The sequence below is a fragment of the Nyctibius grandis genome, chromosome 6 (genome assembly GCF_013368605.1).
Source record: "Nyctibius grandis isolate bNycGra1 chromosome 6, bNycGra1.pri, whole genome shotgun sequence".
Lineage (NCBI taxonomy): Eukaryota > Metazoa > Chordata > Aves > Nyctibiiformes > Nyctibiidae > Nyctibius > Nyctibius grandis.
In genome coordinates, this window is record NC_090663.1 from 65820518 (window position 1) to 65848042 (window position 27525).

The 27525-nt window shown below is 43.7% G+C and overlaps 1 protein-coding gene across 1 annotated transcript in view; it reads right to left on the reverse strand.

Annotated features, from left to right (window-relative positions):
* Positions 1 to 27525, reverse strand: part of ADGRL3 (adhesion G protein-coupled receptor L3) — a 348528-nt gene that overhangs the window by 91019 nt on the left and 229984 nt on the right. Inside the window, exons 7-9 of the mRNA XM_068404345.1 lie at positions 9912 to 10217; positions 7835 to 7938; positions 372 to 557 (exon numbers count right to left, since the gene is read on the reverse strand). Of these exons, the coding sequence (XP_068260446.1) occupies positions 372 to 557; positions 7835 to 7938; positions 9912 to 10217 (596 nt within the window). The remainder of the gene's footprint in view (positions 1 to 371; positions 558 to 7834; positions 7939 to 9911; positions 10218 to 27525) is intronic.

Genomic DNA, 27525 nt, shown 5'->3' on the forward strand with positions numbered 1-27525 from the left:
GAAATGCTGGACAAAATTCTGATCTCATTCACACTGGCATAAGTCCAAAATAATTGCCGTGGCACCACTTGAGCTATTCTCATACTGAGCTATAAGCTGAGACTACAATGAAATACCTGGAGTTCATATATCTACACATCTAAGGGTTTACATTTCCCAGCACCAATAGTACACTTGGCATTTACAACTGTTTCGTTTCTCAGCAGAATAAAATATACTGTAAACGAAAACCTGCCAGGTACTCTTGTCTACTATGAAAGAATCACTGCCCTAAAATGGCAGGTGTTCAGAAAGACATTTACAATAGCTCTCCAGGGAGAGCCAAACCCTTCTTCAGACTCCTGTCCCTTTCCGAGCCCCTTTGTTTTTACCTTATTTAAGCTGCGTGCAGCACTGTCCTTCCCACCTGGAGTCAGGTTTCGGAGCTGCACATCAAGCAAGTTCACCAGCTGGACCATGGCAGACACAGAATATGTGATGTCACCAGCGTACAAGTGGTTTTTTGTGTGCTCTGCAAGCTCCCGGGCAATGTTGGCAGCCATCTCCCCCGACTTCATCTGCAGTTGAGAAAGCAGAGGAAAAGGTTGTCCCTGGCTGATAGTATGATGCTACTCCAGTTCCTTCCAGCCCCAGAGTGTTAAGTGAGTCAACTCCCCGCAAGAAAAACAAGAGAAGAGAAGAAGAGGAGAAGAAAATAAGTAAGGGAGAAGAGAAGAAGCTCCCAAGAAGGAAACTATGGCTAGGGTCTTAATGGTTTGATCATTTACAGCGTTTGAGTATCATTTAAACGTAAGTGTTTTTTCCAGCTATGGTCACCATGTTGGCTTCAACACAACAATTTCTGGTCTTCTCACAGGGCACCACTGGAATTGAGTGGCAGCTGCTTCTTTGCACTGCAACAGATGCAACCAAAGATGGCATTGTTTTCCAGGGGATGCCCATGTTAGGAAGGGATTCAGTTAGCTTGTCCCATTGCCTTATCTATGCCACTTGAAAAAAAACAAACCATGTAAATAGTCTCTTCTGTCAAGAAAGAGCAGTTTCTGATTCCAGTAGATTATTTCATAGTGAAGAGATTATTTTTGTTACAACTCCTGTGCAAAAAAGTTCCTTGTAAAAGGAACAAAAATACATGACATAACCCAGATGAACAAGAGAAAAAAGTTCAGAATTCCCATCATGTGGATTTAATAACCAGGTGCTAATTTACCACTTAGCATTTGCATGCAGGAGATGTGCTCCTTACCACACTAGCCACTACATCGGTAATGAGGCTAGTGATTCTCAGCACATAAAAGCATACTAACTCAGGAGAAAAAGGCTTAAGGCTTCAAGCAGAGGGCCACTTGAAGGGAAAACCAAGTAGGCTGTTTGGCTGAATCTTCTATTAAAAGAATTTTTTTTGTCTAGTTGAGTCATAAAACTCATGAATCACCTGCAGTGAAATTAACTGTGTAATTACTTGGGAAGCCCTCTTTCCCCCTGTGGCTTTTCCCCCTTTCTTGCTCTGTTTTACTCTCCCTCTCTGGTGCCCCTTTCCTCTTCTATGTCATGGGGATTGGGGACAGGGCAGCTGGTCCCATCTCCTTTCTATGAGCAGCCCACTATAAAAATACTATTGAAGGTTGCTGGTCTTTTTTTCATTCTATACCACTCTGTGTTATAAAATGCATATCTATGGGGAATATGCCAGAGATAAGGAGAAATTACACAGGATGACATTTAAATGAAGCTCCCACTTCTCTGTCAGGCTCAATGACCAACTCTGCTGGGTTCATCATATGAAATTTCCAACTGTCTTATCTTTCTACAGTTAGAAATCAGATATTTCTCTGTTCCCTCAATTTCTGGTGCTTATTACAAAAGCAAGATTCTAGGGAAAGATTGCAGGCTGAGCTTCTACCTCTCAGTAAATCAATTAGCTGAGTTATAAATGAATAACTTACTTCCATCAATTTGACAGCAACAGCCCATCTGATTTAATGAAATCTAACCAAAGATGTTCATATGCTCATCTTCAGAGAATTAAAGCATATGATGATAAAGATAAGATAAATAAAGGAGATAATGTGTTGTTCTTCCCATTAGAGCAATTATAAGATATATTCAAAAATTAAATTATTTCTTCCTTGTTACACACAAGGCTAATGCCATAGAAACCAGATCCTATTCTTGCAGCTGCCTGCTCTCCTAAGTAGCTGAAGAAAGCCACGCATCAGCATAGAGGCTGAAGTTTGACCTCTTTTGTTGGCACCCAGAACTTCAAAGAATGACTGCATCAAATCCCTTTACATAAAGAAATCAATTTCAACATTTTCCTGCAGTTCATTGCTGGAGATTAGCATGTATCATGAGACATGGTGTTTCTGTAAGCCTTGTAGAAAACTGCAGGAATGCAAGAGTTTTTTTACAGATACCTTAGAAAAAAAACCTGCTACCCAACATTTGATGCGTACATTTTCTCTTGGACCACGCACCTATGCAAACTGGCATAGTCAGAGCAAATTGTTCAGCTGCTACAAAGGCAAACCCAAAAATCTTCTTTGCCTGTAATAAGCCTTTTCTTGCATTCAACTGCAGGCTGCCATTGTTCCTACTTGTCTGCAGAAGTGGTGCGGGCCAGTCATTAATAAACTTTTCCTTTTATCTTGGACTGATCCTAAAATCTGCAAATCTGAGGAATTCTAGTGTGACGAAATAAACACTCCAAAACAGGCAACAATGGAAGAAATGCCTGAGAAAAGGCACATTAAAGTTCAAAACCTGTGAACTCCTGGGACATAGACGTATTTACCCAAACTCATTTCACGCACCCAGGTTTCCTGAAAACACAGAGATGTGCCATTCCTTGGGACAATGTGTCTGTTTGACAGGTGATGAAGCTACTTCCTAGTACTGACAGTCATTTCCAAACCCATTTATTGTAACCCAGAAAATGCAGCTACAAGTCACTACAACAGTGTTGAGACACTCTTCCCATCCTGCCTGTGTGCATAATGCGAGGGATAGCCAAAATGATGGCCGTATGACACGTTAATGCTAATTTCCCCCATTCTTTTGAGCTTTTTCCTCTAAAATTGAAGTGTCTCCTATGCAGTCCTGTCAAACCCAACTTCTGTTATCAGTCCCAAATGCTGGCTGAATATTCCAGGCCTACGATGTATGTCTGGTCTCTTACAAGAACAGGACTGAGCCCCTTTTTTAGTTAATTCTACGTAATGCTCAGCAAAGCTCACCGTTGCCCAAGAGAACGCATTACTAACTTACTTCCCTTCTATAATGCACCTCTCCACATCCTCCTCTTCATTATTGCTGTGTGGAAGATGAGCTCTTCATGAGGTATTTCTTCCAAAACATGTAATACTCTTTAACCCAAACACTGATATAGTCACAAAAGAACACAGGAACAATCCTTGGAGGTTCTTCAAGGGTCAGGCTGTCATTGAGAGGCAACCAAGAAGTAGGGAAAAAATGTGCAAGTAACTGAGCTTTCTACTGGGAGGCTCAAGAACAATATAGGAAACTAAAAATAATACCTCTCTCTCTTATTTGAGACTAATTTTTTTTTTAATTTTCTATCTTGATTATGAAAAAAATAAGTTTAAAAATCAAAAAGGATTCTGGGCTAAAAGAAAATATTCTGTTCAAACCAAATTTGGTTTCTGGTTGTTCTGGGTGAGTTTTTTTTTGCCTTCTGCAAATTGATTAAAACTAGTCTTAGAATTCTAATTTGAAGGAGAGAAAAATTGTGTCCTGCCAAAAATGCCAACACACAAAACATGCTTAGTCTGGAATGACTAACAATGACCCTCCTGCAGCACTGCTCATTGTTTCAGCTCTACCTTTCCCAGAGGGAACTGACTGCAGAAGAGGACAGTAGAATAAAAATGAGAGAAATTGCAGAAAAGAAGTATTTAGGGAAGAAAATTCAGACGAAATAAGAAAGATGCTGGGAAGGGAGTGAATGCACTGAAACACCAGTCATCATAATGGCAGAAATGTTTTCCTGCAGCCTGAGGCTGACTGATCTAAAAAAGAAAAAGATGGTACGAAAGATTGCACCAGGATTTTTAAAACCAGTGACATACAGATGGACTGGTCAGCTGGAAAGGCCATGGAGTTGATGCTATTGTCCAGAGGGACAAACATCTGACAGGTTTCATCAGGCACCATCAGCTGCCAGCAGTCAGAAGTTAGCTGTGGGCTAAGCCTACATGCTTAGCACTGCAAAGCCTTCATGGCGATTTTTTTTCCCTGGCAGAGGTTTCATTATACGTGTGTGCATTCACAGAAAAGAGTCAGAGCATATCTACCATCCTCTTTTTTTTTGGAAGACGAACATCCCATTCCATTCAACTTTCTTTTTTTCTTTTACTGGATGGTAACTAAGGATATAACTAACTAGTTATAAACACTGCTTATGCAACAGAGAATTCAATCGCTGCTCACCATACAGTACAGCAGAGCTGAAGATCACTAAAAAAGTGTTTTTCTTTGAATACTATGGTATTCAAACAACTTAAACCACATTTAACATCCCTTTAATAATCTGCCAACTGTAGCACCTGCTCCATCCAGTACATGATGGCACTCTGAAAACAGACTGTCAAAAACAACCTGGACGGAGGATTTCATTGTGGTGTCATCAGGACTGCAACTTCACCCTCGGGCCTGGACACAACGACATGGTGATGTCCTCCACAAAACCCCACTCCCTCTGCCAGACACACCCAAGAAGATCTACAAGACCTGATGAAGGTACTTTGAACCCCAAGGTTTATCTGCTCTTTGTTATTATATCATCTAGGCTGTTCAGGAGGACAATATGAACACAGGTGGCATGTCCTTTAGATTTACAGTTTGAGGCTTTTCATGCATTAATGAAGGACACAATGGTTTCTATTCTGCTACAAAAAAGGCTTCCTCTCTTTCAGGGGCTTGAAGCTGAGCGTAGCGGTGCCTCTCCCCCAAGTAAGCACCCACAACTGAAAGCTGTGGCGAGGAAAAGATATTTCCAGGCAAGTCACACACTGTACCAAGGACGGTACTGATGAAAGCAAGATGTAAAACAAACAGGCTGAGACTAAATGTATGACCCATGATCAGGACAATGCAATGTATCCAAAGCTGACCTTTTTGCTTCCTTTTACTGCTTGACTCTAGAAATAACCCAGGTAGCAGTGCATAATTCAATCGCACTGGCAAGTTTATTCTCCTGCTATGTTACGAGGGCATGGTAGGCCCCAACAATAAAGTTAAAGTAAATGTCAGGAGGCCAATGAATTGCTGAAGCAGACATTTGTTCTGATCTTCCATCAAGCACAATAACTCTAATGGAAGCTAATAGAGGGTTGTAAAACCTAATACCATGATGCAAGCAGGCAAACACCCAATGTATGGTCTGAGCACAGCAGGAGAAAGGAAAGAAGTAAGTAATAATCCTTGCTTCACTACAGAGTCATGAAAGCAAGCACAGCATTTCCCTACCATCCTCTCTGACTTGGCTGAAATCCCTCCAGGGGACCCATCACCCTTCTTCCGGAGCAGCTTGGACCCAGCACGTGCCAGAAGAGGGGATTTTTGAGAAACAAAGCAGATTAGGAACGAAGACACACTGACCAGGTACGAACCCTGGCTATCAAAGAAGAGTTTCTATGCATTTTGTAAGCTGTGCTGCAGCTGTGGATGCTGTGGGATGGGTGGCCAAGGAGGACCTGAGCGCTGAGGAAGCAGGAGAGCTGAGCTGCAGGGTGCGACCACCCCCTGTCCTCATGGCACGGCTGGCTTACTGCTTCCTCTAGCTGTCCTCACAGCAGCAAGAAGAGGAGATGGCTTGGTTTAGAGGAGGAAGGCTCCTTTTTCAGCTTTAGAGAGGTACGGGAGCAAATCTGCAAGCTTGGGGCAGGGAAGTATCCCGTCCATGGCAGGGATGTGAGAAACCAGTGCCTGATTTATGGATAAATGAGTTTCCACCTCAAAGCACAGTGATGATTTCCAAGCCTCTTGCTTAGGCAGGAGAACCAAGTGGCTATCGGTTATATCATAAGTCATTTAAAACTGTGTTTGCTGTAAGGATCCTACTGAATGCAAACCCCAACACAAGACCCCCTCAAAAGTCACTCCTGGAAAGTCTTGATGTTTTGCAGCAGCTTTCCATAGAGGTTGGGGCACACATCCCAAGATTCAGTGGATTCCCATTCAGGCATCAAAAGTTTAGATCCAGAGTCATTTGGCAGATCCCCGCAGTCTTTCCACTGACTGGTGGAAGGTTCCCAAAGCTGAACATAACTAAATTCCTCCAGAAAAATAATAACAATTTAAAAAAAAACAAACAGTCCCAATTGAGACCTGCTGGGCATTTCTGAAAACCTGGCTCTTCAATTTTAGCCTGCTTTGAAAGCTCGTGACAAATTAAATGGGGCTCATTTGTTACGCAAATGATAGCTGGGGTTTTAAATAAAATAAGCCTAACCTTTCATCAGTGCAGGCTATTATTTCCCTGTGTTAATGGCTAACGGCCTAGCTATTTTCACCGAGCAGCAAGAGGTCTCTCAGCTGCCTGGGTGAATTATGGCTAGAGTAAGTAATATTAACCCCTCCAGAATAAGTACGTGGGTCATAAAACAAGAGCTGCACAGCTGCTAATGCCAGCAAAGGCAGTCTTTATTAATCAGCTAGCTGAGCATATGGCAGGAGAGCTGCCCACCCTCCTGTGTGGGACAGAAGGATCATGGGCTTTGTAATGGCTACGTGATGCCACAGCAGCCCCACGTCAGTTGATGTCTTTCCTCATCTTTGGGGAGGGATGAGTATAAATACAGATGAAGTGAGACAGGGATGATCAGGGGTGTACATGCTAGTGATTCACAGGTTGTTGAGACTCAGCTAAGACAGAGGAGAGGGAGGAGAAAGCCAAAGAGTCGTGTCTGTAGAGTCACTGCATCCCGTTCACCAGCGAGCACTGGCTCTCCAGGAGTGCAGTGCTGCTACCACGCAGCAGTAGAGCTAGCCCGCAATGCTGGGACTCGTTTGCTCCGGCTAAAGGAGAGAATAAATCTCCACAAATTGCTATAATAAGGATTCAGCCCACAGACTCTGTGGCGTAAACACACATCTGGTCTCCGTTTGTAATGAAATCAGCTGAAAGCACCACTGTGCATTAATAACAAAAACGTTCAACATATTGCTACCAAATAAGCTCTGCTTGTCTTGAACTTCTTTTGTCACATGTTAATGCCCTTCTAACACTGACAAATGATGAAGTGCTACAAAACATTTATCAAGGGACTTAAGAGTCAAAAGACACACATTACTGCAGCATTGTTTTCTATTCCATCAGTTCTTTTACAATTTGGGCAGAAGTTAAAAACAGAAAGCCAGAAGCGTAATGCAAACATTTCATATTAAGCCTGCCTTTCTTCGGTAAACATTTCTCAACTACAGGGTTTATCCTGTGCTTGCGTGGCATGAGAAAATCCTTGGGGATGCGTGAAAGGGAAAGTTTCCTTTTGCAATAAGTGTGTATTTTCCATATGTCCATCTACATCCTCTCCCCTTTTTCTTCTTTTCTGGCCACAAACAAGAACTGTCATTCACTGTAGTTTAATTCCACTCTCCAGTCCCTCTCCTTTGCCTTTCCCCCACCCTCTTTGCCTTAACTTCCATCAGATTTTTACAGTTTTGCTTTCTCCTTGAAATTCCTGGCTACTATGCATGGCTCATGCTTTATGTGCGACACTTGGTCACTTTGGGTTCCCTATTATGAAAAAAAACAGGGAGCTCAGGAAGGTCAATGTGTAGACTCAATGTGGTCCACACACAGGAAGGGTTTTACCTTCTGAGTGATGTGGTTGATCCAGGGAGAAGAGCAGTTGCTGAGATCAGGTCCTTGGGGCTCCCAGATCCCGTCTGGTGCAAGACACCGGAAAGTTGCAACACCTGGAAGAGGAAAGCCACTGTGTTCAGTGTTATCGGTTGCATTTTGCCCCCCAGGACCTCATGTCACAGGCTTCATTTCACAATGACGAACTCCTCATGCAAAGCCTGGGAGCTTATTAGTGCTCAGGACCTCAGTAGGACACTTCTGAGTCATCTCAGTGTCCTAGTTTCCCATCATGTTAGTGCCTAGAGGCCTTAAGACACAAAAGACCCATGAGGTAGTGCAGGGATGTTATCTCCATTTCACCAAATGGAGACTATGGACAGAGGACTTTGCCTTAGGCCAGGCAGGAAAGCTGGCAGGGCCTAAGAAATCGAAGCTGGATCTCAAATGCTGAGCCAGCACCTCGAGTGATCTGCCCCACTGCCGGTGCCCCCTGATCAGACCCTGCACCTTGACTTCCTTGCTGCTTTATGAAGATTTTACTGCTCTGAATCATCATTAAACCATTTGCGTGGAAACACATAAGAGTTTAAATGCTACAAATGCCAAGATGTAATGCTGGGGTTTACTGTCCACCCCGAACTGTCCAGAGGGACTTTAGAGGAGAGTTTTGTTTGGCAAGGGCCACCCAGATCCCTGCTGCAAAAGACAGTAAAGCACCTCAGGCCCTTCCAGACAAAGAGAAATGCATCTGAAATGGTGCAGTTAAAGACCTTTAAAAAGCAAGAAAGACGGTACACACAGATTAAAGACTCTACATCCCACAAAGTGCTCTGCCCTGCAGAGCCAAACTTTTCAGCAGAGAAGTGAATTACAGGCTAGGTCTGATGGTAGCGCCGATTAAAACCAGTGAGAGTTTGCTCATGCCTTCAATGGGAGTTGGAAGAGGCCCACTTCTAACATACCACAGCTTTTAACAAGTCGCATGAATCACTGAAATTAGAGATGGGAAAGGCTTATTGCCATCCCCTATCAACAAGTCGGATTTTTTTTTTTCTTAGCTATTTTCTTCTAGTGCTCAGCTCTTGTGCTTAGGAAAGGGCTCCCTGCATCCAGCCTTCATTTTCCTTTTTTATCTTTTCTTCCCTTTTTCACAGCTTCAGTTCAGACTATCCTTTCCCCTTTCTGGGAACCACATGATACTTTTTGCATTAATTTTACCAAGTGGGGCTGGGAAAGACAGCAAAATTGTTCTTTACCTATTCTCACCACTGACATCTTTCCACGCCCCTCATACTTTAACATCTTTTATCAGTCTGACCTCACCAAATTCAAGAGAGAGTTAGTATTTGTATACACAGGTGTGAATGGCTCTTCAGGGCAATGGAGCAGAGAATTAACAGAGATTCTCCTCTGCAAGCCAGATAGCTCCAGACCTTATTTTCAGGCAATTTCCTCCACCTTCTGATTTCTTCTTGGCAAGCAGGTTCTCAGGGCTGGACACCATGAAAAATAAATGCTTTCCCTGCTGATCACACTGGATGCTGGCTGCAGTTTGAAAAATCACTAAGGCTGGTTCAGGAGTGTGATCTGGGAATACCTGTGCTCCGAAATGCTGGCCACGGCCTTTGAAATGCAAACAGTGCAGCACAGACCTTCAAAATGTAAGTTTTGTTGATTCACTTCCCAAGCAAAGCATCAGCCATCAACACATCAGTCAATGAGCCCAGGGGCTACAAATACAGGCAAAACCAGGGATAACAGGCACATCCTACATAACTTCTGGCGGCAGAAGCTCTTACAGCACATCCAGCTCAACCCCACAAGGTCATTAGCTTGTACTCTCCTTCAGCCAGAGCTTGAGATGCTGAAGATCCTGCACAATGTGCTCAGCATGTTGAGGCTTCGGCCCTGGCCAGCTGCTTGCCATACCTCACCAAGGCAACGTAGACCTGACAGAAGGCATCAGTGTGCTCCACTGATGAAAGCATGTGTGCCACAGAGGCCCCTGGGCAACCTGGTTGCACACTCACAACGTCCTATGAGCAAACGGAGACAGCTCGTCGTGTCGTCCTGCCCCTCGACTCACCTATCGAGCCCATGGGACACGGTTGCTTCGCCACCTGACCCTGGCGAGTCCGAGACCACATGATATCACGGGCTTCCATGGGGTCACAGCTCTCCGCACCAGCTGGCGGCAGCTGGGAGGAGGCAGGTGGGAGGTGTGTGGTCATTTCGTCAGGGATGTCAGCCATGGGTGATGGCGTGCTGGTGCTCCTGTTCCTCCTGCCTGAGGCCAAGGTAGTGGCGGGGCGGCCGGTGCTGCTGGTGGCCACGCGTGGTGTGGTGCTGGTGGTGGTGCTCCCCGGGCCCAGAGCCCCCGATGTTGATAATCCTGAAACAAAGGCAGAGCTGATTAAAGAGAGGAAGGAAAAAAAGGACTCAAGCCTAGGTCCCAAGGATGTCCCCTCTGCTGACTGCGGTGGCCTGTGGGGTGTAGTTGGAGCTACAGCTAATGCAAGGCTTGCTGCACAGCCACCTTTCAGAGAGAAGCTGGAGCACACAGCGAGAGAAGCCCACAGAGGGGTAATGACCGCTGGAGCACAACTGATTTTCCAAAAGCACTAGCATTTGATGAAAATAAAGCAGCACTTTATGCCCTCACCATTTTTCTTCCTGGCATTTTAATGTAAAAATCTTATTTTCCATCTTTTAGGGAACACCTAGCACAGAAGTGCTTTCAATTTTTTAATGTTGCTGAAGACCCAGCTGGTTTGGACAGAAAAACATTTTCCATGGTGTAATAAAAAAAAAAAACATACCACAAATCCATCCCCAAAACATCAGGGCACAGAGGGATGAACACAAGGCTTCAGAGTCACAGTTGCCCCATGTCCAGGAACACGAATTGGAGTTTCTACATTAAAGACAGCCATGTGTGAACTCCAGCCTAGCCAGAAATTAAAACTAAATATGAGAATCACCCTGCCGTCCCGAGGAGCAGCCTCTTAACTATCCAGCTGTGTGAGCATGCTCAACCTGCAAGCTCTTGGGAGCGGAGACTGTCCTCTCTCCTAGGTCCAATGAAGCAGACCACGCTCACTATTCCTGCAATATTAGTTATTAATATGTAATGATATTGCCGTCATTGGAGTTCATTCAAGTCAACCAATTTCAAGCATACAGATGCCTGCTTTTGGTATAAATTAGAAGTTCTTCCATTCTGAAAGATTTTTTTTGTTATTTAAGTAATTTAAGCCCATGATGCTGTGAGCAATTCTCCTGCCCTAGCGTAATCAATAACATGGCAGTTGAAGCACATGCTTGCTCTGGTTTTAGGTAATTTTACTCCAAGCCTGAGACATCCTCTCCTCAAACTTTAAAACTCAGCAGCATAATAAACATCGTTTTCCAAGGGATCAGTATTTTTCAAGAAAACATTCAGTTTAAAAATCCTAGCTCTACCGTCCCTCAGACAATGGGATTATCTTCTCCCCCAGCCTCCAAAAAGGCAAGCAATAGTGCAACAGGCCCTAAACGACCTGAGCACCAGGACACTGATCTGAAATCAGGTCTCCCGAGCTCACTGATCAGATTTTCCAGCCTTCTTGTATTACCTCCCTTCAACTATGAACCCTGGGTTAGAATGAACTCCAAACAATACAATGCAAAATCCTGCAGACATTGACAGACTTTTAGTTTCTGCTCAAAGGTGTGCTAGATCACTAAGCAATGAGTTCCATCTGATGTTACAGGGAGGATTAACATTTGTAGAGAACTTTGGCAAATATTATCTGTTTTTTCTACATCAGGGCTTGCCATGAGTACATATTTTATTTCTTCATAATAATGATTAGCCCAGTAGAAAACAAACTGCAGAAATTTTCCCATTTACTCATGCAATAACAAGTTATTTTCCACTTGCAAAATGACCTACGCCGTGCACTACAGGCGTAGAGGTACTGAGTAGATACAGCAGATGCAGTTTCAAAGCCAAACCTGGTAACTCCCCCCCCACAACTTAAAATCATGCTTACAGTCATTTGTGAGCACATAGAAATATATACTGAGCACCCAGGAGCTCCCCTTGATCCGCACACAGGGGTGCTGCATTTTTGAGCCTAGTTTTCACTGACAATCATTGAATATCTCATGGCGTGTTGTTTTTCGAATAGCTCTGGCAAGTTTACTGTAGCAGCTAGGCACAAGGGATTTAATGGCATTTTCCTTTAGCTGTAAAAACAGAGGGGTTTTTTATCTTTCATAAACCCCTTGGCACTACTGTTGAAATCTTTTTAAGGGCTTGTTCTTCCAACTTTTTTTGTGTTCAGCTGGGTTTTCTTGCTGCTTTTAAAAATAAACACCTCTGCCATTTACATCAGACAAATGATAAGACATAAAAGAGCTGCCTCGAAGTGGCCTAATGGAGTGAGATGGATGGGATACCACTGAACTCAGTTCAAAGGTCTGATTATTCAATTGGTCAATTTGGTAATGAACTCCAGTGAACATGATCAGTATGCTAACACCACCCAGTTTCACCGGCCCCAGGCAGCACCAATTGCTGATTTTGCTCACACAAGTGTGTGCTTTAAAATGAAGCTAATTGGTAAGAAGGGAAAGAACAAGAGATCAGGATCATTTACATATAAATGATTCTCAAATCCAAGCAAAACCATGAAGGGACTGCAACCTGTGCAAAATTTCCTAAATCCTACAGCAAAGAACAGAGATCAAACCTCCAGATTAACTGAGGCTGCCAATAAACTGTGAATTTTTAACTCGGGGAAAAGCAGCACTGCAGCATTGCTTTAACAGAAAGATTCTTCAGATAATACTTCATAATACAATCTTTGCCCATAGACAAGCAGTAACCTTTAAAAATCGTCAACACTATTACAACTAGAAATGTTTAATCTTGATTATTTTACTTTTACTACTTGTTTTTACCATACATTGCCATATCAAGAGTTTAAAGACAGCTTTTGGGTAAGACTCAGTTTTTACTCCTAGGCTTCAAATCCAAACACTCATGAGACTTTGCAGACTTTGATTCTATGAAGCACAGTGCTGGGATAGGTATTTTCACAGTGCTCCCAAGAAAGGAAACTGCAGCTGTGGAAACACCTCTTCCCCAGAAACACCCCAAAGTGATACTTCACTTTTTTCTTCCCTGCTCTATCTAGAGAGCTGCCACTAATAGCAGAAGACTAAGTTTTGCCATCATTCAGACTAGAGCTGCAGCTATAAACAAAAAAACAAACCATTTCCAGCATCCACAGGGGAGTAATTGCAACTCCCAGAGGAGTCTCCCTCTATTCCCGGCCCATCGACTAGTAAGAAAAAGAAATTGTTCGTTTTTCCCCTTCTTTCTTTTATTTCCTAACCTTTACACAGAGCTCAGGCTTCTGGAGGAGGAATTTTACTTGGTGGAAGGAAAGTCATGGGAGGGATTTGCTCATAGGGAAAAATCTTAAATAAGGGTCTGTCTTTCTTTCTTCCCCCTCACCCCCTATTTCCTTCTTTTGCCCTTTCCTGGCCTAACATGACAAGTGCACCACTGGCCCAAGACCAGTGCTTCCTATCTGCCACTGGGAAAATCCAGCACCCATGTCATCTTACCTTCTGCTCTGCTCACCTCTTCCTGGTGCTCCCAGACATGGGAGACTGCTTTTCCAGATGACTCTGACTATTATTTTCCTATCACAAAAGCAGCTTTGATTGCGAGCAAGGCTATTTGCAATCACTACCAAGCTACTTTTTCTCTCCTTTTTTTTCTTTTGGCACCTAAGTATCCAGCCTATGACCTGGTGTACTCAATATCCGAAAATACTGTTTAAGGAATGTCACGCGTTTTCTGTCCCATGAAGAAAACTGGGTGCCCCTTGAGCAGAAACTGCAGACAAGATTTCCTGGGTGAGGTTCACTGGCTTTTGGTAGGCAACAGATGACAGAAGACACCTGTCAAGCTCTCCCCCGGGGGTTGCAATACAAAGGTTTAGCCTGATGGCTATGTGCTACAAACCAGCATTCACTCACGTAATTGGAAGGAGAGGCTGCACTCAAAGTGTGCAAGGTCCAAGCAAACCATGATGACTTCACTCTCTAGCGAGTTTTGCATTCCCGAGCCTGACGCTCAAGCAGATGTGCTGGGGTACCGGTGGCCAAGAGCCCGTGCCTGCTCCTGCGCTGCAGCTGGTGCAATGCTCCTGCGCTGCAGCTGGTGCAATGCTCAAGCAACTGAGGTACAACTAATCAGGGGTTCAACATCTTCATGAGGATACAGCAATCCAAGTGCCCTCTTGAGCACGTCCGGGCTGTGTTCACAATTACTTATGCACTTCGCTGCCGCACTAAGACAAACGGAACATTGCTGGTTTCTGAAAGGCTGCGAGAAACACAAAACCTGAAGGTCCTTCCCTCCCTCTCTGCTAGTTTTGCCCTTTTCATATTTGGCAGCCACATCCTTTGCTTACAGCATCCCCTTTTATAATTTCTTCTTCTACTGAAAGATGGTGCAAGTTGTATTTACATGGCAAATAAGAAGGTTTAGGCATATCTTGAAAGAAGCAGCACAAAAAAGCCCAAACCTAACACAGCTGGAGGATTATTATCACAGCTGTTTTCCTCTTCCCTGTCACATAACTGTATCTCATGGGAATTAGTTTTCTACAGGCATTTTCAAATGCATTTCAGAACGTTTTCTGAAACTCCCTTGAAAAAAATTTGTTTGAAAATAAATATATTCACATTTTCTTTTGCCTTTTTTTGGGGTGGCTTTTCACTGAACTCCCTGTAAGGTGACAGAAAAGGATGACTGAAGTCAAGGAACACCTAGGTTGAGCCTTGCACCCCGGGTACCTAGAAGCTGCATAAGCAGGTATCCATCAACCCAGTCATTAACACCCTGGTGGAGTGCAACATTATACCGCGTCCACGCCGCAAAAGACAACACCCTGCAAAACCACCTCATGTTGGATGTCTGATGGAAGACCAAAACCACATGCCAGCGGCACCCAAGAGCTGTGGGTCAGAGAATCAACAAGGTGAGATTAGCCCCTAAATTATGTACAGCTCCTTCCATGTGTTTGAGAGAAACGATGATTTAATTTTAGTGCAGGCGAAGGCCAAGCAGGCCTCACATCAAACATCTGAACAGCTCTCCCCTATGCTCACACATGCCATTATTTGGGGAAGCTGAGCCAGAATTGTGTGTGAACATAAAAGTTCACACACTGCTTTTGGAGGGGTTGGAGTTGTGTTTTTTGTTGTTGGAGTTGTATTGACTGAGACTGACAAAAGGCTTGCAAAAACCATTGGTGGGAAGAAAAGATTAGATATGCGATGGCCCCAGAGTGTTCAACACGGCACACTATCTTCACAACACAACTGCATGTAGTCCTGTGCCCCCAAAAAGTCATATAGAGTATGATACATAGATACATAGCTCTTCTTTTTCCTCCCTCTTACCTAACACCTGAAATAGCAGAGGAGGAGGATGATGCATCTGAGAGAAGAAAGGTCCATTTCCTTGTGGACTGATGCCAAATGGAAAAACCCCTTCTGTCTTTTTTTTCCTACCTCTTCTAGTAGGGAGTCAGTTTTTGTACCCAAGGATACTCTGCCCACACGTGACTATTCTGCTGGGCCTGGGCAGATGCTGCAATGCATATGGTCCAGATGTTGAGTTCCCTGTACTAGGGGGAAACCTACAGCTGTGGTCCAAGACATGGTGCAAACTCAGCTGTTTCAATGCAATTCAAGCTGGAATCACTTAATGCACTGGGTGTTTTCCTCTGAATCTCAGTTTGAGCATTTAACACTAAACAACAAAGAATGACAGCTGAAGTGTGCAAAATCATCACAACAGGCTCAAGTCACAGAATCATAGAATTGTTTAGGTTGGAAAAGACCTTTAAGATCATCAAGTTCAGCCTTAAGTCCAGTCAATCTGCCCCAACTCTTTCTTTCTCACTGTACCACAACTCTCAGTAAGACAATTAATACATTCGAAGCAGCCACCGCATGGGATCAATTTCTGACAGGCAAAACATATGTCTACCAAAGTCCTTTTGAATCAAAACTTTCTGACAATGATCAACTGTTCATTACACGTGCAGGATTGCTACGGAAAGGTTGTTTTGTCAAAAACATTCTAGCTATTGTTGCAAACTGCCAGGTTTTTCCTGAAAAAGAACCGAAACAGCAGTCTGGCTGTTTTTTGGTGAAGTACCAACTTCTATGCTTTTGTGGGTTTTTTCTCTGTGTGTGAGCATTTAATACTTTTTCTGGCTCCCAACAGCTCTTAGTGTCAGGTCCCCAATTTAGTTGTCATTTGAATAAAATAAGCTACTTTTTTCTTTTCTTCTTTTGCTCTCTGACCCATTCTTCTCCAAGAAATTACTGGATCCCACTTAAAATATGTAACTTCAGAGACATCAGACAATGTTTTAACTGTCATTGGCACGGGGTTACAGCACATTGGCATATCTAGCAATACCAGGACATTATGTGGTATAGCACATGAGCATCAGCTGTTGTCTTCACCATGGTCCTCTTCTATCAGAAGACAGTTCCTGAAGTCTGAGCTCTGTTTTCCTACCCAGGACCTCTGCCAAATCCACCTTCGTGAATCTCTTGTACCCTTCAGTGCCCATCCAACAAGGGCATTAATGCCATATTGCTCTTTCCGGATGTTGCAACTGATTCTGAATGTTCAGGCAGAAATTTGACTGGACCATTGTGCACAAGACATAAAAATTGAGCATTTTTTTCAACATCATGCTGTAATGCTTTTAGAAATGCAGATGAACTATGCCCATAGGAGGAAAAGATTACAGAAGAACTGATCTAATAGACAGTAGATCAGGATTTATTATAAATGGACTAATCTAATAGGCTTGAGAGTTTAGTTCAAGAGCTATTTTTAGGCAATCCAGCTTCAAATTGCTCTAGTTCTCAAAAATACTGTTAGATGTGGTTGCAGTTATTTTGAATTTCTGGATTTGAACGTATAAAATCTGACAACTGTTTTTTTTCAATCCACATGTTATTTCACACAGCGGGGGGAAAAAGCATACAATCTCTTTTTAAGGGCACACCAGCTGCATATTATTACTGAATGTATGGAGTGAACTTCTAACCTCCTAAACAATCTCTGTCCCCTCGTGTGATTCACATCCATCAGAGTCAGTGGTGCAGATCTTATGCACTGTCTTCCAACTTGAATCTTTCAAACTCTATTAAAGAGAAGCCCAGTAGGAATTCCCCAGTATCCCATTGTTAGAGAAATCACTTTTGATTTCAATAACAGGTGCTGTCAGATTTTCATTCAGACCATGTTAGAGTGCAGACACGTGAGCACTATGCTTACAGCTTCAAGAGATTTACTGGGGGCTGAGATTGCCAGGTTTGTGGTTTTTTTTTTACCTTTTAATCAAATCACATACATGTTTTATCCATACAAAGTTGCAAGCTGAAACATACCTTTTAGTTGCTATGCAGAACAAGTACATGTTAAAAGGGAATTTTCCCATCCGTTTGGCAACGAATGTAGCTTCATGTAATGTGTGTTTCCTGCCTTTTGCCTGCACTTCTGCATCTTTAACTGAACAACTTGCACGCGCTCTGCAGAAGCAGTGCCAGATGAAGCCGGTCCTTCTCCAGCAGTTCTCCACCTCTGCATTTGCGATGAATGGAACAAAGTGCAGGAGTCATAAAATGACTATTCAAAGTCCTAGCATTTTCTGATCTGTCCAATCTATGTGACAAGTCCTTCTGAGGGCCAAAGGCAGTCAGCTTATACCACTATCCAAAACATTTCTTCAGTTGCAAGCTACAAACACAACTTTAGTATCACAGAATCACAGAATCACAGAATGTTAGGGATTGGAAGGGACCTCGAAAGATCATCTAGTCCAATCCCCCTGCGGGAGCAGGATTACCTAGATCATATCACACAGGAACACGTCCAGATGGGTTTTGAATGTCTCCAGAGAAGGAGACTCCACAACCTCTCTGGGCAGCCTGTTCCAGTGTTCAGTTACCCCCACCATAAAGAAGTTTTTCCTCATATTTATGTGGAACCTCCTGTGTTCCAGCTTGCACCCATTGCCCCTTGTCCTGTCAAGGGATGTCACTGAGAAGAGCCTGGCTCCACCCTCATGACACTTGCCCTTTACATATTTATAAACATTAATGAGGTCACCCCTCAGTCTCCTCTTCTCCAAGCTAAAGAGACCCAGCTCCCTCAGCCTCTCCTCATAAGGGAGATGTTCCACCCCCTTAATCATCTTCGTGGCTCTGCGCTGGACTCTCTCTAGCAGTTCCCTGTCCTTCTTGAACTGAGGGCCCCAGAACTGGACACAATATTCCAGATGCGGCCTCACCAGGGCAGAGTAGAGGGGGAGGAGAACCTCTCTCAACCTGCTAACCACACCCCTTCTAATACACCCCAGGATGCCATTGGCCTTCTTGGCCACAAGGGCACACTGCTGGCTCATGGTCAACCTGCTGTCCACTAGGACCCCCAGGTCCCTTTCCCCTACGCTGCTCTCCAACAGGTCTGTCCCCAACTTGTACTCATACATGGGGTTGTTCTTGCCCAGATGCAGGACTCTACACTTGCCCTTGTTATATTTCATTAAGTTTCTCCCCGCCCAACTCTCCAGCCTGTCTAGGTCTCTCTGAATGGCTGCGCAGCCTTCTGGTGTGTCAGCCACTGCTCTCAGTTTGGTGTCATCAGCGAACTTGCTGACAGTGCACTCTATTCCCTCATCCAAGTCATTAATGAATATATTGAATAGTACTGGTCCCAGTACCGACCCTTGAGGGACTCCGCTAGACACACGCCTCCAACTGGACTCTGTCCCATTGACCACCACTCTCTGGCTTCTTTTCTTCAGACAGTTCACAATCCACCTCACTACCCGATCATCCAGACCACACTTCCCCAGTTTAGCTGCGAGGATGCTGTGGGAGACCGTGTCAAACGCTTTACTGAAATCGAGATAGACCACATCCACAGCTTTACCATCATCTATCCACCGGGTTACGTCCTCATAAAAGGCTATCAAGTTGGTTAAGCATGACTTCCCCTTGGTGAAGCCATGCTGAGTGCCCCTAATGATCCCCCTATCCTTGATGTGCCTAGAGACAGCACCAAGAACAAGTTGTTCCATCACCTTTCCGGGGATGGAGGTGAGGCTGACCGGTCTATAGTTCCCCGGGTCCTCCTTCTTGCCCTTTTTGAAGACTGGAGTGACATTCGCTTTCCTCCAGTCCTCAGGCACCTCTCCCGTTGCCCACGACTTAGCAAAGATGATGGAGAGTGGCCTAGCAATGACTTCTGCCAGCTCCCTCAGCACCCGCAGGTGCATCCCGTCAGGGCCCATGGATTTATGGATGTCCAGGTTGCTTAATTGGTCCCTGACCCAGCCCTCATCTACCAAGACAGACTCCTCCTCTATCCTGACTTCTTCTGGGGCCTCAGGTGTCCGGGGCTCCTCAGGACAGCCTCCAGCAGTATAGACAGAGGCAAAGAAGGCATTCAGTAACTCCGCCTTCTTTTTATCCTCTGTAAAAAGTAAAAGAAACCTATCATCTTCCCTGTTCATCTGTGTGTGTAATATCTCCGATCTAGCTGTTAGTCAGCAAGATAGCCAACTGCATTCAGATAAATGCCTTGGACTCTTTTAAACATATCATAATCTGCCTGTGAAATGGCTGGATGGTTGCTTTCCAGTTTGTAAATGGTTCAAATGCTGTAAATAAAAAGAAATTGGACAGTTTTCAAAAGTACAGATTAGACTTCTCAATTCTCAGTGATTCGGTGCTTCCAAGCTACATTCCTGTGATCTCCATATTAATATTTAAAACCTGTTTGTGTTTTGCAGTTATGTTGAGGAAGAGGGCATAGTAGAACTGAACTCAAGGAGACAACACACTGGAACTACAAGAAATCAGCTCCCTGGCCACACAGCACGTGCCTGTGCAAGAAGTGTGAGGAGACAGGTGGGTGGAAAGCTGCCTGGCCCCGCTTCCTCCTGTCTGGTTTGGCAGATTAAAATCACACAGGCTGTTTTTTTGTGTTTACTGTGCATCTTCCCTTATACCATGTGCACCGTTTCTCAATCCCAGCCACTCTGAGGCTTGGGATTTGAGGTCCCTCCTGGTTTTGTGGACCATTGCTGGGCTTCCAAATCAGCCCTGATGCCAGTGTTTTAAGTGCAAACAGACTCTGTGAGTGGGCTGGTCAGCTGAAATCAAAGAGAGGAAACTGAATAAAACACAAAATATCAAAGGTGGAGCTAGGGTTGCTCATATCCTTCTTTCTCTAATCCATGTAAGGATTGACTTCATTAGCATGCAGGTCATACCGCATTCCCAGATACGAATCAGAGACCTGAAAGCAGGGCCTGCTGTCTGTACAGTAGATGTTATATCCATACTGTACTTTTAACATCCTATAGAGCAACAGGAATGATAAACCTGCCAGCAAAAGCTCACCTTTTTCTTTCACCAAACCCATCTATTTTCTCCTTTTGCTACAACCCACTGGTTATTTCAAACCTGATTCAAAAAACCAAATCCTTCTCCAAAGCTGCCAAAGTGATTTCTCTCTACAGGGTGCTTGCTCCACTTAGTCTCTGACTGTATTGGCTTCTGTGTTATTTATTTATCCTATTTATTCTTGCTCCAACGAGAAAATCAGCCTGAACTATGGAGAGAGCTGACCATTAAAATCAGCAGAAATAGGGAAATGCTGAGAATCACAGAATCACAGAATGTTAGGCTTTTCTCATCCTTCAAGCATGCTCTGGTGCACCTTGGTGTGGATGTGCTGTCAAGACTCTTCCTGTAATAAGAAAGCAGGCACGGCCTTGACCTCTCGGCCACATCTCATTTTGGAGCTTGGATTAGCTCAGCCCTCTCCCCAAACTTGCCAGTGGTTTGCTTTCTGACCCTGGAGTGATGGAGGGGAGGGAGGGAGGGGGAGGGAAGAAGCCTGTGCTAAGCAGAAAAAAAAATCTTTCACATAAGCCAATCTTAAGAAGCTGACAAAGCTCCACTGTAAGAATATCAATATTCAGCTACTTTCAGAAATAAAGCAGTTTCCCTGACAAACCATAAAACGCTGTTTAGCTCCCTTCCAAAACTCTTTATTACTTATGTAGAAACATCAATATTTTGTAAAGCTCAATTCTAATAGCTCTATTCACATTGGCTCAGGGATCTGCCTAAACAATGCTTAACTACAAGACTGGCGTCTTAATTTGTTTTATAGATATTTCATGTTCTGTGGAGGGCTTTAACAATGAGCGCACTATTAATACTATGAAAAACACATTTGCTTCAGCGAAGCAGATTTATAACAAATAAACAAACTGTGCCATATACAGGGAGTTTTAAGGTGAAATGAACCGGGTAACACTTTCAACGATCTCCCATTTTTATACTAGACTTCAGTATTCCTGGACACAGGCAACTTGGTACACTATCTAAAGTCCATGCTGATGTCCTAACAAGCCTGACGTGCAAGTATCCCTCACTCATGTCCCGGAAGCTATTTTTTGGTTGAGAAAGGACACTGGGGTGCTGGTAGCAATGCTAAATATGCATTCATATGCCTCAGCATCTCAAGGAGATGGCAAAGATCTCCAGCCTGAAGGCTCCAGGGTTGGAGGCATTGCCATGGCTAGTCATCTCAGTCGAAAAGTTACAGCAGAAGGCTGAGAGGTAGGAAGAAACAGCATCCAAAAATCAGAAAAGGAGGTTTAACCTAACAAGCTCTCATGCAGTCAGCTTTGGCCAAGATGTAGTTTCAAACTCTTACCGGAGAGGTTGATGACAAGATGACAATACATAAGCCCAGGGTGGAAAAACATTCAATGCTGATTTCTAGCTCTACATCTGTCAGCTTTCAGATTATTCTTTTTAATGGCTAGTTCAGACTAGCACATTGCAATGTAAGCATGTTTTTTCTTGTGAAGCGGAGCAATATACCCATTGACCTTGTAGAACTTCGAATTGGGCCCACAGAGAAGATAGATATAAAAAAACCTACAAGAAAGGGAATAGTAGTGCTGAAAAGCAATATATTTTAGGTTGAAGCTGTATGCCCACCTCCCCAGGTTTGGCATGTGGTTTTGCATTCAGTCAGGTGGTAAATTTTATGCACTCAGGGCAATTACTGGTCCAAACCAGAGGCACGAAATGCACAGAGGAACATCCACATGCTGCTGTGCCAGAACAGGGATTTTCCGTAATGGACTCCTGGTCTGGAAGCCTAAACTGCACCTGATCCACTTGAGTTACCAACAAAGGTGTTGTGGATCCCCACGAGCATCAGCAGAATCTGAGGAAGTTGGAAACTGGTAAAGAAAAGCAGATAGGATGACACAGAAACGAAAAAAGTAAATTGTATCCTTTAGAGATTTTTAAGCTGTGTAATCTCCTTGCCTTTGTATAATACATACACCCACAAAATTAAGTACCTGATGTCACTGCAAAGCATAAATGTGATACTTCGAACAAAAGAATCATGTCTCTCGTGAAAAAAAGAAGATACATATATTCAACATGAAAAAAGAGGAGAGAGAGGAGAGACGAGAGAAAGTCCAACCTCATACAATGCACTTATCTTAAAAAATATACCTGCTGTCTAGCTAAATGTGAATGTCTCTTCATATGACTGCAAGATTCAAAAGCATAACAGAAAACCAGGAGGAAAAAAAAAGTTGCCAAGCAATTTGTATCTGATTCTGAAATACAGCAGAGACCCTTATATACTTACAGATATTACTTTAAGTATAGGATAAAACTACTGCTACAATACAGGACTAAATAGCTGCTGTATGCTTCTAGCACACAGCCTAAACCTCATTTTACAGCTCTCATAGGTAACATAAAATACATGCACCAGTCTACAGTGATTATTAATTTTCCCCCTATTCTGCACCAAATATGTTGAAATGTTTTTGTTTTGTAAATATTTTACAGCAGACCATTTAGTACATGTGTTGAGACCTGTAATATTATTAGCCTTGAGCCTTTCACATTCCATGCATGCATCAAGAAGTTTCATCAATTTGCAGGGAAGAAGTATATTAGTTTTTCTAGTCATTGCAGTGCTTTACAGGTACTAAAAACCTCAAAATCCCTATTATTTTACATTACTCAGCCAGAACTCTCATTTTATAATAATGCTAACCCAAAATCTAGCTCACTTATGTCATCAAAAGCAACTCTTCTTCCATTATCTTAAATGTAAATGAGAAAAAGCATGCAGCTGAAGCAGACAGAATAATTTCTAATGAGAGGAAATCTGTCAGGCCAGGAATACTAAAAAAAAACAGAGCGTAACACCGAATTCATTTGGAATTGAAGGAAATAACAGACTTTCTAGTATGGTGGTCAGGGTCAAGACAGGAAAGGAGGAAGAAGGTCACCTGTGATAGACCCTCGTGGTCAGCACTAAGCAAGTCAAGAAATGTTTAAACCTTCAAACAAATATTAGACATTTTTTAAGAGGCTAGAGCCTGACTGACCATCGATCAGAGACACAGAGTTCATTGGCATGCCAAACTGGAGCTGCTCAGCAAAACAGAAATTACAGGTGTAAGCACTGCAGTGGCAAGAGGCTCACCTCTGTTCAGCTGCCACAGAGATTGTTCCAAGGCAGAGAATAATGTGACTTTCCTTGAAGTGAGAGATTTGATTTAGGAATCTGAGTCAGCCAGGCTATGGACAGGAAAAGGTAGTATCAAAAGCCATTCAATTTGCCCAGGACTCAAGGTGCTCTTTGGAGATGCCCCACAATACTGACGACAGCAGGAGCCTAGAGATTCCTGCAATGCCATTGCCTTCACTGTATCAACATTTCCATGCCCAAGCCTCAGCTGGAAATTGTGCCACCCAACAGCAAGCAACTTCTGACTTTGTCTCCTGAAAAACGCAGTGTCTCTTACAGTAAATCTCTGGGGCACAAAAGAAACTGCAAGTGTCTCAACTACTTGCTCACCTTTCTTTGAGGTGTTTAGTTAGTGCTGGGAAAGGCTTAAGCCTTTCCTTGGATAATCAGAAAATCCAGAACTACAGTATGGATGCTACGAACAGACTAGTGGGGAGAGGCAGGGGAAAACGCCACCCCAACTAGACAACCTGATGTCCTTATTTCCTTCTCCTCCTGAAGAGGACATCATTCATCACAGTCCACAACACACTCCCGGAGGTGCTGAGGCGTGCCAAGGATTACAGTAAAACAAGAGGAGGACGGGGAAGGCTTTGATCCTCCTGTGTTATTGTATGAGGAAATTACTAGCTAATGCAAAAGAATGAGTCCTTCTCTCAATCCAGTTATTCCCCGAGCAATCTCCTTCTGCAAAGTCTGAAGCTCAGAAAAGGTACTGGACTGAAGGGACTACTCTTCCCACCTTCTGAGCCAAGCTCAGCATGTCCACAGTACATTTCTGAGTACAACATACAACTCCCTAATCCTCTTGGCAGCAGTCACTTGTACAAGGTCAGTCCCCCTTGCCTACAAGATGCCTTTCCAAATTAAGCTGTTATTTTCCCTTATTAAACTTCATATTTGAGCTAAAACAGCGACACTGATTCAGTTAAACCATCGCTATCTGCAGCTCTTGTTCAGAGCAGAGTGCACAGAAATCTCATAGAGACTGAGATGCCTGGTCAAACAGACTCCAACGAGGCAACGGGTCGTAACTAAGTGAGATGCAAATTTATTTCAGCAACATGCATCACTTACAGCTCCAGGGGCAGCAATGTGGATTATGCTTTCTGGCTGAGATTTTGTCTTCTCTAATAGCAATATGCAACCTGTACTGAAGAGACTCAAAAGCATCTCTAAGAGCAGCCTACAAGACACTGGTACCTATTGGGGGACGGTGACCCAACACCTACTTGCCACACACGGCTTTCAGCCCACCAGAAGTTGCTGGTTTGGGTGGGGATGGGGATGTCTGTCCCCAGGAGGACATTCTCTGCCATTCACCACCACTGAGGAAAAGGGGTGGAGATAAAGAGAAAAACCAGCTCTCGATCCAGCCAACTTTTAAACACGAGCAAGCACTCACTGGATAACAAATCTCACTAAGCAACTTAGTCTGAACATGGTCTAATAGAAAGGAAATTTTAAGTGTGTGCAAAGAAAACCAAATAAAACACATATGGAAAAAACTGAATCTAAAATCAGATATTAGATTTCTTTTCTCTCTTGGACTCTAAGCAAATATTGTTCAAAGGTATTTGATAATCTGTTTGCCAGCTGAAGCGTGCAGGACTCCAATAACAACATAACAGAAAATCATGTGTCCCTTTCTGTCAAGCTGAGGCAAGTCCATGCTGTGGTGTTTGCCTAAATGAAAAACAAAACCATGGCAGAACTGACACAGGCCAGCCTGAGAGCATGTTGAATGAGATGGAACAGAGCTGGGGAATAAGAGAAAGAAGATGTAGAGGGTGTAAAATGAGAATGAAGCCAAGTGCAAGGACCAACCTGGCTTAACAATTCCTTCCTCCTACAATTAATATTAAGTTACGCCTTTCTGAGTTGGTTTTTCATTTTTGATAGTATCTAAATCTTAAAGCCCAACCCAGCTGGATGAAAGCAGCACGAACTAAGCCACTGTCACTGAATATTTTTCCTTTGTAGACAATTCCTCTGCAGGGATCCTCCAAGTGGGAAATGTGGTGTTAGATTGCCTTCATCAGACAACAGAAACATTGCCGAGCCCTCGCAGGTGATAGGATCCCTGCTGAAATTTCAGCCTAACATTCAGAAATCTCCCAGTCTTCCTCTTACCCAGATTTCTCTCCCTGCATGTTGAATAAAATCTCATTCATGTAGAACCTGCATTACAGCTCTCTGGGCACAGTGCTGGCTCACCTTCACAAAAGGGGATCTTAAATCACTATTTTTAGCTCTCTTCCTCATCCCGGGTCAGTTCCAAAACTCACCCCTGCCTGTCTCACCTGTGATTGCCTAAAAACCACTTCTACATCTGCCTCTTGAGTAATGAGCTGCTCCTTCCAGTTTTATCTCTCCATTGTTTTCCATTTACTTTCCTTTCCCAGAAGAGCCTCTACCGGCAAAAACATCCTTACCTAGAGCTTTCCTCAGCCTCACACCCACCTCTCAGTTTCCTGTTCCCTTAACTCCAAAACCAAGGATACTCGCAATACCAACAATTTTGGATACCTACTTGACTTGACATCTGACCCTCCCTCACTCCCCCCAAAAAAGTCCAGTGGCCAAAACTTACAGTGTGGAGTAGTGCCTTCAGCTCTCATTTATAATTTATTTCAAGGTTTACCTTGGGATGAAGGGTACCTTAGAGATGCAGGATGTTACCACTTGCGGTTGTCCTATCGGAGAGAGGAATAACTAGACCTGAGAGGATTGGGAGATCACTCCCTGATAACCCTGCAGTGACCATGCCCAGAGGACATGACAGCGATGGAGCAGACCTGCAGCAGCTCCATGGCTTCACCATGGCAGGAGCTCACCGCCACTGTTGCTTGCCCACCAACTCATTCCTCAGTGCTTCGATGGCTGCAGGGAAGCCCTGGAAACTGGGGCAGACCGACAAAGCCCTGGATTAGCTTCAGTGGTATTTTGTGTTTGAGCTAGGTCTCACGCTTCATCCACTTGCAGACCCCCAGGGAACGCCGAGGCTCGGCTGCTCTTTTAGAGCCATGGAGTTTTATAAATTGCTTTTCTTAGGTGCATCTGTGCAGGAGGGGCACCTATAGGGCCCTTCTTCCCAGGCCTGTGGATCTCCAGCGTGGATCTCAAATTCTTCTGACAAACCTTTTCATATTCCAGGTAGGGGTCTAATGGACTAAATGAAGCCCACCTGAGCACGGAGCGCAAATTAAGCTCTTAACGTCCCAGGCATTTTCTAACATTTATCAACATCTGTCCTTCTGCAGAACCCAGTGCAGCAGGGTATAAGGAGAGGAGAAAAAAAGCCTTCTTTCTGGCTGATGTGCTACATCCCAGCGGTAATATTTGCTGCATTACCACTTTCTGCACCTTTGGAGAGCCATAACCAGCAGGGTAGTGCTAAAGTCTGATTGCAGGGTGAAAACAACATTAATTTCCCCACCCCTAGAACCGCTAGATGAACTAGCTGTGTTTGTCCTTATATATTTGTATATACTCTTCTTCCACCACAAATAAAATTACAATTAGAGTTAACTGCATCTGATCAAACAGGACATGAAAAAGGATGTGATAGAAGATTTGCACTCAAAACACCTGTCTCGATATAACAGGTATTCCTTAAAAGTGATATTTTTAAAAAGACGAGTGAAACCAAAATTGATACCCATAAAAACATTTGTGATTTGAGCTTCTTTAAGTTAGGTGTGCTCTATCAGAACTGTAAGCAAAGACCTGGTTTTGCCAACATTAACCGAGCATACTAGAAAAACAAGTAACTTATGAGACATTCGATCCTCTGATAACCCAACTTGAAGCCAAGGGCATCCTTCATAAGCTGGAATACATTTCATCGAACAAAACTTTCCAATTGATTGCTGACAATATAACAGCTGTGTCAGCAAAATTTCCCACACTCCCCCCTCCCTCCACCCCGCCACCCTGCCACTCAGCAAGATGGGAGCACAACAAAGCCATTTAAATCTTTCTTGTTGCAAGGCATCCTCAGTTTTCTCTG